General features: G+C 44.5%; 1 protein-coding gene across 1 annotated transcript in view; it reads left to right on the top strand.

Annotated features, from left to right (window-relative positions):
• The window catches only part of LOC119395975 (uncharacterized), a 31,430-nt gene that overhangs the window by 2,708 nt on the left and 15,065 nt on the right, over positions 1–13,657 (top strand). Inside the window, exons 3-9 of the mRNA XM_037663004.1 lie at positions 1,141–1,278; positions 4,181–4,222; positions 5,365–5,520; positions 7,013–7,051; positions 10,025–10,153; positions 11,827–11,865; positions 12,729–12,857. Of these exons, the coding sequence (XP_037518932.1) occupies positions 1,141–1,278; positions 4,181–4,222; positions 5,365–5,520; positions 7,013–7,051; positions 10,025–10,153; positions 11,827–11,865; positions 12,729–12,857 (672 nt within the window). The remainder of the gene's footprint in view (positions 1–1,140; positions 1,279–4,180; positions 4,223–5,364; positions 5,521–7,012; positions 7,052–10,024; positions 10,154–11,826; positions 11,866–12,728; positions 12,858–13,657) is intronic.

The following is a 13,657-nucleotide window of genomic DNA, read 5'->3' on the forward strand; positions in this document are numbered from 1 at the left end:
CGAACAAATGTCTTTGAAAATTCGGCCTTTCAATCAGAAACTGGTGCCGAGATTTCATTCACTTGGTAAGGTAATCGGCCGCGCAATGCGAAGGGTGTGGGTTGGGTTTCCATTCGCATTAACATTTTTTTTGTGTTGCTTTAGATACATAAGGAATAGTAGACATAAAATTCAGTAGGTACATCACACTGAATAGCCGCTTGATAAAAAAGTATTCAACTTCTGTGTACAAGAAAGAAGTATAATCAGAAAGCCGAATGATTATTTGTAATGAAGTTGAATTAATACAAAACCTGCATAGTAGTCACATTTATCATTCAAAATTTATGACAGCTTTTACGCTCTTTCTATTGTCTCTGGCTTTTTTATTTTACTTTTGATACCTTATTTATGTTCTTGAGTTTTTAATTGTATGTTTATTCTTTTTTGAAAACTGGAGTTCAATGAACACATCTGCAAGTACAAAGTGGAATTGAATGTAACGTCTCGTCACACTTCTATTAGCACAACATTATAACGTTGCCTAGACATCTGAAATATGCTTAATAAGCTTGGCGCCCACCATTTCCAATAATACGTGAAATAAATATACACATGTACGAAGTTTACATTCCCACGTTGACAGCGATGTGCCCCAGTCAATAGCTATAACTGTGCGCCACCAATTGGGCAAGGTTTGTGGCAACTTCTTAAGAGCCACTACAAGCTGTAAGTACCTACGCTTTGGCATTCCAGCTATATCTGAATGCAAACGTCGTTGTGAAGAACCAAATCGTCGGCAGTGTGAAAGGCTGTATAATTTTGTTTTTATAGATGGGCTGTGACGTGTCCATTATGGGCATGCTGGACACTGGAGAATTTTAGAACTCGATGCCCCTTTTCCTGGTGTGTTATCTGAGCTGGCGATGCAAATTGCACTATCTCATTTCTTTCTATCAAACCCTTATATTGCTTGACTTCGCAGAATAACGGATATGGTGTGCAAGTTTGTTTGGGTTCATTATCGTGGTAGGGCAGCGCCAGACAACAAATACACGAGGAACGAGATAGAAGACAGGACACGCGCTGTGCTGTGTATTCGTCGTCTGGCGCTGCCCTAACAGAAATATAATTTCTCGGCATTCCCTCTATCACATGTAGAGGGACGCCGAGTTTGAACAGAGGCGACGCATGTGCATCGGCCTCTTCTTCCCGACGGTGCCCGAGGAAAAGCTGGAGGAACACCTCTGCCGCTTCACCAGGATGGACGATAGCGACGACGTGCAGAAGCTGCGCAACGTGAGAGTTCTATTTGCAGGACTACCCTTGCTTGCTTTTTCTAAGAAACACAAAGCTGAAAAGATCGATTGATTTTGACAGAACACAGCGCTTTCGAAACACTGCACTTCGTTTCTTACCCCGTAAAAATTCCAAGGTATCAATCTGTTTCCCAAGGTTAGCTTGATCCGTCGTTGGACATATGTTCAGCTTGATCTGTTAATTTAATCTCTAAAGGCCATTTCTGATTTTCCCTAATAAGGTGCTTTGAACACGCAAAATCACACTGAGAAAAAAAAAGTGCGCAATAAAATGGAATAAACGTTGAGATAAACGTTAAATTCAAGGTGAACGTAAGCTTTAACAATGCTGTCAAGCGTGATTTTCATTAAGCATCTTGTTAACACCTTCTTGCTAAACTTGCCATATATTTGTCGGTTTTAGAACAAACGAAACGCTTAGATTTCATGTTCATAACTCCACAGAAAAAAAAAACACACACACACACATATCGCCATTATGTAAAGTGATCCTACTGGAAAATCAACATATGATAGATATCGAATTTAGGAAACGAAGAGAAAAGTGTTTCTGATCGTCAATCATACGAATAAGTTTCTTTTTCATGTTCTTTGATGTTGCTACTAATAATATCTGGGGTTTAACGTCCCAAAACCACCATATGATTATGAGAGACGCTGATGTTGCTACTATGGAAACGCCAAGGGTCCCCGGCCGCAATAGGCTGCCTCTTAATAAGGCGCATCCTCGTTGTAAACAGCTCGCGTAGACCTATTGTGGACGTACGCTTCAGTGTTGCGGGCAATTACCATCTCCAATTTACGGGACACGAACAATCTCTAGCTGCACCTTCATCGCAGGGCTTCACGCTACGCGGGCTTTTATTTAGTAGCGTTAAAAGAGCGCACCGTGAATATTTTCGGCGCGATGGAGCTGTACTGGCTCAATATTACTAATGCTGGATTGCCTGTTGTTCAATAAATAGAGAGACAAACTTTATATGCTGAGCACTCCTTTAGCGAAACAGGCACAACAGATCGAAACTCTTGACTTGGTACCTGCTTGGTCTTCATCCCATATTCACACAAGCTCATGTCCTGCATTGTTCGTAACAAGAAGTCCGATAAGCCGCTGTACTTGCATTTAAGGGCACGTTAAAAAACCCCAGGTGGGCGAAATTAATTCGGACTCCTCCACTATATAGGATGTGACTCATAATCATATCGTGGGTGTGGCTCGTAAAACCACGGATATTATTATTAACGGCAAGGACGTACCTGCTTGAAGAAAGCAAAAAAAAAAATGGTGAATGATGATGAGTGGGGCGAAGCGAACTCGCGCTGCAGCACGGCGATGGCATTGGCGCGAGCGTGGTCCTTCTTGATGGAAGACATTGTGACTAGATTGTTTGAGAACCACAATCTGTTGCACACACCGCAACTATGGCCGAAACTGTTATCAAGGAAGCCCCGCTGGAAGCGCCCGTCGGCGCCTTCGGGCAGAGCCCGCCTGATGCGTTTTGCAGCCACTTCCGTGCTCGCACAGCCTCGGGCTCTGCCCGCCGGTACGCGCGCTTTCTCGCCGCTTCACGGTCCTTCACATTTTGAAGATAAGATTCGCGCCGCAGCCGTGCAGCTTCGGCCTCGCGGGCTCGAACGGCGGGGTCTTCGCGACGCAGCTGTGCAGCTGGTCGAGCAGCTTCGGCCTCGCGGGCTCGAACGGCGGGATTTTCGCGCCGCAGCCGTGCAGCTTGTCGAGCAGCTTCGGCCTCGCGGGCTCGAACGGCGGGATCTTCTCGCCGCAGCCCGGCAGCTTGTCGAGCAGCTTCGGCTACGCGGGCTCGAACGGCGGGGTCTTCTCGCCGCAGCCGTGCAGCTTGTCGAGCAGCTTCGGCTTCGCGGGCTCGAACGGCGGAATCTGCTTCGCGGCGTCGACGTGCAGCTTCGGCCTCGCGGGCTCTCACCTCAGGATTCTGTCTGCGAGCGCGCGTTGCTTGCCGCCTTCCGTGCCCTCCGTTCCGCAGCCTTGTCTTCCATCTGGCGACTCCGAGCTAAAGAGAAAGCGTGCCAAGAGGGAGCTTCATGGCGCGTTACTTCTGAAATGTTGTCTTCGGGTGTCGTTGAAAACACGAGACGCAGTAAAGAAGAAAGAACGCCACACAGGCGAACACGCACGAGAGTGTCACTCGTCAACGTCGTCTTCTTCTTCTACTGCATACCAGAACGCGCGCTTCTCACGAGCTAGAGGTGGCTACTACAACGCTACAAACGGAGGATGGACAGACCCACGGCATAAGGAGCTTCGCCCCTAAAAAAAATCGCGGCGTATTAAAAATTTGGAGGCACTATGTGAGCGATGTAGGAGATATGTGACGAAAGCTACAAGCATGGCAATGAATCCTCATTTGCCATGGGAAGCTATGTCAATTTGGTAACTGCTTGACCTAACAATTTGGGGCAACATAACCTCTTAAGTGGCGAGTTGTGACTAACTGCAAGATTCTTTCAAATTTAGAATTTTTTTGTACGCTAGGGCAAGCTTTTCAGAGAAGAAAACAAAAACAGAAGTAGTATGGAAATGCTGTGATGTTAACGAATACATGTGCTTGCTAGATGAAATGTTTATAAATATAGAACACGTGCCAGAGACAAACGTAGCGTACTAACGGATTGAGGAAACAAAAAGAAGAAACGTAGCGCGGAGTTCTTCGATTCAACGAATCTAAAGCATCGCGTGTGAGTTACTCGCAACAGTCACTTGCGATGGTTCGTGCGTTAGTTCATTATTATTATTATTATTATTATTATTATTATTATTATTATTATTATTATTATTATTATTATTATTATTATTATTATTATTATCATTATTATTATTATTATTATTATTATTATTATTACAGATAACAGCGTGCCTCAAGAAAGGTCACGAGACCTTTGGGAAGGTGAGTGCTTCTCACAAGCGGAGCCGAAATCACCGCATTTTCGTCTCATCATTTTCGCACGCATATAGGTACGAAAAAAAAAACTGCTGCAGGGAACGCTGAGTGATAGTCTCCTGTTAGCGTTCAATAAGTATCTCACCTGCTTTACCAAAGACAGCGGAGGAACTCCCGCTGAATCGTATATATAACGTTTCTGGGGAGCGAAGGCTTGGAAGGAAGGACAAGACGAAACGGAAGAACAGACGCTCAACTTGCAACTGAGTTTATTTCGAAAGGCATCTCACCACGAAAACGTATGCGCAGGCGCGTCACGGCAGATTGTCACACACCCGATAGCAAATTGCTGGGAAAGAGCTCCTTTACAAACTACGATAACGTGGATGAGTTGTGTTCGATCACCTTTTACACTTACCCGCTTTGAAGGAACTCTATTTCTTGCATCGTCAGATGCACCGAAGGTGCACTGATGCACGTGTCGACGGCAGCATTTATCTGGTCAGCCTCTACGATCTCCCTTTCGTATAACGTTTATTGTGTGACTCAGCTTGTTCGAGACGCTGCTCATTTCGCCGCCCATTCAACTTGCAAGAACAAAAAAGGTGCGGATCACAACTGATGCAAGAAATTCTAATGTTTTCAGTCTCACCTACATTTGTGCACCGGGAAATTTCAAACAGAGGACTCAGCAGCGCAGAAACGACGTCGAAAAAGGCAGTGAGTGCTCAAACACTTCGGCGGGTAATCACTGGTCTACTAACTATGTGATTGATTGCGATAGAATCGCCGTAATCGCAACAGAGACGTGCCTGTACTGGCGACCACTCTAGGAATATTTATAAATATAATCGGCAAAACCAGTGCTTAACCGCACTCGTGGTGACCTATACCCAAGATAAACACACGCAACTTGCGGCAGCTAGGCCACAAATAATGGCTCCTACCATGCTCTTTCTTTAATTGATAAAGGAACCCTTAATAATCCTGACACTTCCATACTACGTTCATGTAAAAGATGAGGTGAGTGTTTATTTTCTTTCGACCATGTGCCATCCTCGCCTAACGTGGTTTCGTCAAACATTAGACTATACAATAGTAAGTTTAAACTCGCCTGTTTCGTTATTTCTGAGCGCACTTCCTCGCAGGACGAGCGTCAGGTGCTGGAGCTGCGGGCGTCGCGAATCGAGTGCATGCAGAAGTTCTTTGACGATGCGCCTCGTGGCATCCGGGACAGAAAGTACGCGAACCTGGTGAAGCGAGTGCGAGCGCTGGCTGACGGCGTCATGGATACCAACCGACAGGCGAGTGCTGCCGCCATCTTGGTCATGTAGTGAGGAACGTGGCTACTTGATAACCATGGAGTGTCGGTTTATTGAGACAGGAGGGAAAGAAAAGAATGGAAGACTTGTTAGTCAAGACGAGCTCGTCGGAGATCCATTGTAAAAGAACAGTTGTAAGTCAAGATGAAGAGATACCGTAGCATGAAACCTAGAGAATATTTCCCTTGGAGGTAGTTTCGCTACGTGGTGGGATCAAACTTTTTTTTATTTGCTCTTTTTTAGTCAAAATTTTAGTACATTTGTATTTTTATCTTATTTATCGATTTTGGCCTGCGTTACTTATAGGTGGTGCAGGCAGGGCATATATATTTATTTTTAAATTTAAATTGCATTTCTTTTTCGCCCAACTCCATTTTAATGTAATGTAGTGTCTGTTAACGTAGACGACAGCAAAGAGGTAAACTTGGACGGTCTCGCAGATAACGCAGAGAAAACGACAGAGGTTTGCCAGGCAGTGTAACGTCATGTCATATCGCTAGTGCTGATTACAATGCACACACTGCTGAACTGTTCCGTCAGTTTTAAATTGTTCCCGTGCCCAAACCTTACGAGTATTTTTCAAGCATGATATATAAGAAATCTCTATATAGCTGTGAGCGCGCTTTTCTTGACATATCATCTCTGAAAAGCCATACCATTACATATACATTTCGCAGCAAAGAATATTGGCTCGTTCCATTTTGTCGTACTAAAGATGGGCGGCAAATGTTATGTCATGCACTTGCAGTTCTGTTGAACAGACAAATTTTCCAAGATATCTATGTTGAAAAGTACAGCATGCGTAATATGAAAGTATTTCATTCCAGGATGACGCAATTTTTTTTCAGCGCTGCATTAGTATTTTACATAGTTGTAATTATTTCCAAGCTGTTCCTTTCATATTGCACTGTGTAAGACTAGAGCTTTACCTGCAATGTTATATAGTTAAAATGTTTTGTTATTGTATATTGCAGCGCTTATTGTATGCTTTGTACATGGGGGGCTTCGGCGTTTCTTAAGTGAACCGAGTTTCACGTTTTGCCCGAGCGTGCCCGCTTTGTGATGATGCAAATAAATTTCAACTTCAAGTTGCGGTCACTGTGTGTGTGTGTGTGGGGGGGGGGGCTTGGGTTGATTAGTTCTCAGGCTTCTTCTTTACTTGTGACAAGAGAGATCTCGTCACAGTAGGTGGATAGCGAAACGGCGCGTCGTCTGCTACAGCACTTCCGGTTCACGGAACCTTCAAGGCTCAGCTCTTCGCTGCTTCAAGTTGTGTGCGGTTCAGTGTAATCGGGGAGGAGGCAAGGTAACTGGTAACAACCGCGTCCCAGACAGTACTTGTGTTCTCCCCGATTACACTGAACGGCACACACCTTGAAACAGTGAAGAGCTAGGCATCGAACCGGAAAACGTCATTTTGCTATCCACCTATTGCTGCAAACTACTAAATTACGGACCGCTATTTTTTTTCCAGGTCATGGTCTGCATGCGGCATTATGAAGCTCCGGAGGAGGTGAGGGCTTTTTTTGCCCCTCTGAGCAGGGCCATCTTGCATTTCAGATGCTTATCTCAAAGAGCATTTTGAAAATCTGGACTGAAATTAAAGAACACGAGGTGCGCAACTTAATCTCTCAACTACAAATAATGTGAGCCATATGTAACTGAGAGAAGGACAATTAGTATTGCCACATTTTTGTTAACTTTTCCCTAAAAGGTTGTTATCGCTATGAAGGTACTGCGCCAAAGAAAAAAAAAGAATGTTGTGATATTTCTCGCTATTGATCGAGATTGCAATGGGGCGAACAGGAGCTTTGTTTGGTTTGAATGTAGCTATGAAATAATCACCGTATTTACACAACTGTAGGTCGACCCATTTTATCTATACTTAAAGTTAGAAGTTGGGGGAAATGACTTCCCATCGAAACAGAACCTAGCAGTGCCAGTCACGGCAGGACAAACGAGAAATCAGGGACGCTGCGGCATGATTACATTATTACGTTTGCGTTCCGGCTCTACTTCGCGTATTGCCGCGAAGCTAGCTTCTCTGCATAAGTACGAATCACTGCCGCAAAGCCCTCTTTACACACCGAAATTTGCGTTTATAAAGACGATAGTCTTTCTTGGGGAACTTAAACGCAGAAATTTTGGTCTGTCTGTCTGTCTGTCTGTTTGTCTGTCTGTCACCCGATTCAGCCACCCGGCCAAATTGAACCACTCGCTTACCGCCCACCCAACTTGAACTGATACGGCTGTTCATACTTGTGAACGTTGTCGATCAAAAAGTAAATATTACGCATATCTGAGGCGCGACATCACTGGGTAAGTATTAGGTGGTGTGCTCCTTTAATAGATAATACGTAGATACGTAATTATAAAGACCCTAGTTTCTTAAGCTGCGCTGAAAATGCGACGCGCTGACGAAAGCCCTCTGCCACGGAGGAAGGAAAGAACTTTCCTCCTCCGTGCCCTCTGCACAAGCTCGTTTCCCGACGTATTGCCAGATGGCGCCCATATCTCACGCAGCGTAGAGTTACTGCATATACTACCTTTAGGTAGCAGAGTTGCGCATCTGTCTTCCAAACGCCGCTAGCAACCATGCGCTGCGGAGAAGCTGACGCTGGGGCCAATTTGTGTATTTTTCGATGGCGCTGCTGCAGCGAACTGGATTGACACTAGTCATTCACATTAAAGTAAATCACCGGTCTTCGACACGCCAAACATGTCGACCGATGACCCGGTAGGCATGTCGCCTGCAAAAACGGAGCGAGTCTTCGCGACGTAGCCATGGTTGCTAGACAGACCTATGCGCAACTCTAGGTAGCATATACAGTAACACTAACGCAGCGCTCCTCTATCGTCTTTCGACGACATTTGCAGCGAAGCAGGCAGATACGCGGCCAATTTTTTTTGTTTTGATTTTGCAAAACACTTTACGGAGCCTGTTGGTGATACATCCCTACTTTAAATATTACAGCACTACTTTTCACGAGGACAGGACAGCTAGGTGCGTGACAGGACGGGCGCTTACTCCAACTATGGAGTCAGTCAGTAACATGTAGTTAGTAGAGCGAATACAAAAAAATAGTTTCCTTCATGAAAGGTGCTCACGCGTTTTTTTTTCCTTTTTTGCCGTGGTATTTGGGGGGTCGACCTACATTCCAGTCGACTTACAATCGTGTAAATACGGTATGACAATACCACGTGCGTTACACTACAGCAATGAATTGTGGCTGAGCGTCACAATAAAGCCCTTATTTTAATTAGAGCATGTAATGCGCAAAGTATCATACGTGCTGCGCTTGCTCGTGATGTGATGTGCTGAATGTAACGGAAAATACATCACATAACACCGAGAGTTGCGACATTGATATCCTGGAGTGAAGTGACAGCTGGTTACAGCTCAGCGCAGCAATGACTGAATAATCATTTCTATATATTATTATATGTTTAGTAAATTACCATTTTATTCTTTTCATCTACAAACATATTTTTCATGTGGAATTCAAGGTGCGTTCATCGAGGGACTCATGGTTTGCGCAAAGTATACCAACTTCAGACTCTTGAGTGAATGAGTGTTTTGAAGTTTTGCCTAAAGCGCCATATTCATGAGCGAACTAAACGCTAGGTGTGTGCGAAGAGCGATCTTTGTGACCAAAGCGAACACGAATCGAACAGTACCGAAAGCAAGCCGAATATTTCTCCAATTGATTTTGAACATCGATAGGTCCTTTTTAGGTTTACTATAAAACGATGTGCGGAAGTTCAAACTAGCATTTATAATTTCAGCATAAGCCCTATTGAAGCTTCCAGCACAAGTCAGCCGATTTATCACATGCCCAGAACTGTTAACAGAATATGAATAATTCTTGTGCATTCGTTAAAACATGACTCGCATTGCTACGTAACGTGCTGAACTAGGTTAACAACCACGTTTTATGCCTGTGCTAAGCTTACGGAGATTAAATGTAACGGACGTTTCCAGGAATTAAATGATTTCTGCGCGTGCTACCTTTTTTACCTCGTAAGCAGCACAGAATATAGCGGGGATGGAAATAATATACGTGTGCGTGAAAGCTACAGATTGCGTAGAGCAAAGTGAACGACTCCCTAATCCAGCTTCAAAGCTCTTCCGCTAGGCTCCGCGACATACCAGTTTTCTGTCTTTTAAACGCGATTTGAAAATATGTCCTGGATTCTTGGATCTGTCGCTATCATTCACAGTCTTTTAATTTCCACCAGGATCTAATCACACGTTCTCGCCAGTTGTCGGTCCCGTTAAGGAACCACAAGTAACCGTAACTATTCTGGAGTCCTTGCATCGCAGCTTCATGAAATATCGGTTTAGGCACGTGAGACACTTGAGTTTGTTTGTTGGGGATAGTGGTTATTGTTGGAAAATCAAAGGTGGCGTTACACTTATGAAGTAAAGAGATGCAAGACGTGTTCTCACGCTCCTCCTTCACCTCCTCCATTATTCTGTCTTCAGGAACTGCACGAGAGGAACAAGGCGAAAGATTTGTGCATGAAGCGTATACTTCCGGACGTTCCACAAGAGAGGCTGGAGTCTGTCTTCCTGGCGAACATGAAGAACAGGAGTGCGTACATGGACGACGCTGTAAGTGCGGCTTCCCAACGAGGCTTTTGAGTGCGAAGCCTTTCTTAGCGAACTAAAGGCATTTTCACCCTATCTATCTATCTATCTATCTATCTATCTATCTATCTATCTATCTATCTATCTATCTATCTATCTATCTATCTATCTATCTATCTATCTATCTATCTATCTATCTATCTATCTATCTATCTATCTATCTATCTATCTATCTATCTATCTATCTATCTATCTATCTATCTATCTATCTATCTATCTATCTATCTATCTATCTATCTATCTATCTATCTATCTATCTATCTATCTATCTATCTATCTATCTATCTATCTATCTATCTATCTATCTATCTATCTATCTATCTATCTATCTATCTATCTATCTATCTATCTATCTATCTATCTATCTATCTATCTATCTATCTATCTATCTATCTATCTATCTATCTATCTATATGTAATATATGTAACAAACATTACATATATATGATTCCTCAAGCTATAGTCAAACGTAGCGCGAATACGTCTAAGACCGCTACGTATGATATGCACATCATTTCCCCGTAGCGCGCTCTTCGTAGCGATGAAACTGACATGTCTTGTCTAACTTGAGTGTCGGCGTTACGTCGGACCATGAGCTACCCTTTACGTGCCAATGTACTCGGCGTGCCTGGTAAGCACACGGTATGTGCACAACTGCTCAATTTATACGAAGAAGTGCAGCCTCCTCGTAACCTTTTGCTCATTGCGAAAAATCCGGCATAGGCTGCTACCGGCTGACACCTTCGCAAGAAATCGATTCCCACAATGCGTCGGATCTGCCGAATTTTGTCTAATCGTCGTAGTTCTTGTGGTGAGACTGAGTGCTCAACAGAGTAGAAATGTGCACGACGCAACGCAAGCGCAAACAGGTGGTACGTTGTCCCTATGTTTTCAGTTTGTTTGTCGGGTAATCTCGCGGTATGCACCGGTCAGCTGTTTGCAGCTCCCGCACGCCGATATACTCGCGCATTTCAGAAGCTTTATTCTAAATAGTACAGCATAACCACGTGATTATCATTTCAGCGACGAGCCCGGTTGCGGAACTGGCAGACCAATGACAACATTTGCTCCTTGTGCCTGAGGGCAGGAAAGGAGCATCGTGCGGTTGCGCCTTGAACGTTGCTAAAAAATATGGCTCCGACGCGCCAATTTGAACCCAGTTTCTTTCGGAGGGCTCCTTTGTGTACCACTGCAGTGGCTTGGGGCGCTGAAGTGAACGCAACAACGTATGACCGAAAGTGCAAACGAACGAAAAAGAAATGAATGAATGAATGAATGAATGAATGAATGAATGAATGAATGAATGAATGAATGAATGAATGAATGAAGTCTTCTCACGTCACACCAGTGCGTTACCGTAAGCTGTCAAAGGGAAACTGGCCATGCATTCAAAACAAACCTTTACAAAATTTGAACGAAGTGTTCTCCATTCTTCTCTTGCTTGATTTAATGGTTCTGAGGTTTACCCCACGGGTCTGATCAACGAATGCCTGTGGCCCCTGCTATACGGAAAGCAAGATCCATGGATGCTCTAAGAAACTCTTAGATTATGCTTCAGAATTATCGCGTGGTCCTCTATCTTATATTGCAATATAGCTGCTTCAACACTTATGCAAACAACTTTGCTCTCCTTGCAGCTTCAACTTTGCACCTTCATGGAAACTCCGACAGGTAAAGTGAGTATATCTCCCTAATTTTCTTCCATGTGAAACACCGCACGAGTATGTTATTGGGACAACAGTTTCTTCTTTTTCGTATTAACCGAAAATAAATACCTCCATGGAGTATGTTGGCCCCCTTTTCAGTTCTTATGACACGTCCTCTTTTTTTAAGTTTACTGTTTAACCAGAACTTAAGGAAACTTTGGGTTCTTAATCCTCACCAATACGTTTGACTGCAACCTGAGTTTTTCGTAAGAGTTACGCTGCAGGTAAATGGTCTTTTCCGAGCCCATTCCTCTGTGCGCTATAAAGAGTCAGTGATTCAGTTACACGTCGTCATTTTCTGCTCGAATTATAAACGTGGCGATCAAAATGGCCTCTTGTGCATCCAAGTGGCCTAGCTAAGTCAAAACTGTCTATTTGGCTCCATACGAGTAAGTGAAGGCCAGTGATGTCTGTTAAGTGCAAGTGCCTTAAGCTCACCTAGACCTTCCGTTGGCCTGGAGAACAAATCTTAGAGTCTCCTGCACGGGCGAGACCGTTTTCGGTCACCGTCTACTTTGGGTAGCATTAATTTTCGCTCAACTGAAGCAGCAGCCTCAACGGCATGATCACAATGAGCAAAAAAGTTAATTTCATGACCATTGCTTTCGGAAAATGCTCCAGATTTATCTATTTTGTAACTTATCTTAATGAAAGGCATCAACTGCGATTAATGATACAGCACGACGCGGAGGAAGCGAGGCGCGCTGTTACTTCGGCACAGATCCGCAATGGACATGCTGATCGTTAATGATGCTGAATGAGCTTGCTGTTGCCGTTATTGCCGTGATTGTTCCGTTGTGCAGCTATTGTACAATGTGACTCGTGTCTCGCAGTGGGCCAAGGAAGAGCTGATAATCTACTACAAGTGCGTCAGAGAAATGCTGCTCCACGTTCCCAGTGCTGTCCGCGCGTCCGCATCTTTCCGTCTAGGGCTGGATGTGGAAGAAGAAAACATCGACAAGGTTGGTTGCAGTAAAACGATCACGGAAACCATCGTATACTTAAATACATTTGCCGCTAGCACTTGTCATTATTTCTTAATGTAGGAGGAGCGCCACCTGAATGCTAGTTCGTGAATACGAGGTGCCGCTGGAGCCGACGTTTCAACAGGCGGATATGTCTCCCTCAAGAGTGCAACCTAGTTGCAGCCTTGGAGAAGACAAGTCCGCTCGTTGAAACGTCGGTTCCAATGACAGCCCGTGTTCACGAATTTTTCGCCTCTTCAAGCTTCCATTTTCGCCTGGACTTCTGCCTTTTTAACACAAAATTGTTTTATGCCGGGGTCCATCAAGACTTCAGTGACGCATTTCCGTCACGGAAATGACGTCGAAAAAATTTACACGATCAGATGGCAAAGAAAAAAAGTTCCGTCCATGGGCATCGAACCGACGACCGCTCGGTCCGCAACAACAGATGCCGGGCACGCTATCCACTGCGCCACGGTCACAGACTCAAGCGGCTTTACAAACGCGCCTTTTATATCTACCACTCTCCCGGTCGGCGGGGTGGTGTTGCCCTCTGGGAGCGGTAAAGTAATTCGTCATTACTGTGGCCTGCGATTAGCACATGCAACGCGTTACACGTCCGTCCTTTTCGGCGAGTTTTCAATAGAAGTTCAATTTTGTCATTGCCTCAACACGCCACGAGGTGGCGATCTTAGCCCGTGCGTTGTAAAAGCGTCGGCTTCGCCCATAGCATCACGCTAATCCAAACCAAAATAGCTCTGCGACTCGCGCCTGCCTCACCTGGCCGTAACGCCGCG

The sequence above is a fragment of the Rhipicephalus sanguineus genome, chromosome 6 (assembly GCF_013339695.2).
Source record: "Rhipicephalus sanguineus isolate Rsan-2018 chromosome 6, BIME_Rsan_1.4, whole genome shotgun sequence".
NCBI lineage: Eukaryota > Metazoa > Arthropoda > Arachnida > Ixodida > Ixodidae > Rhipicephalus > Rhipicephalus sanguineus.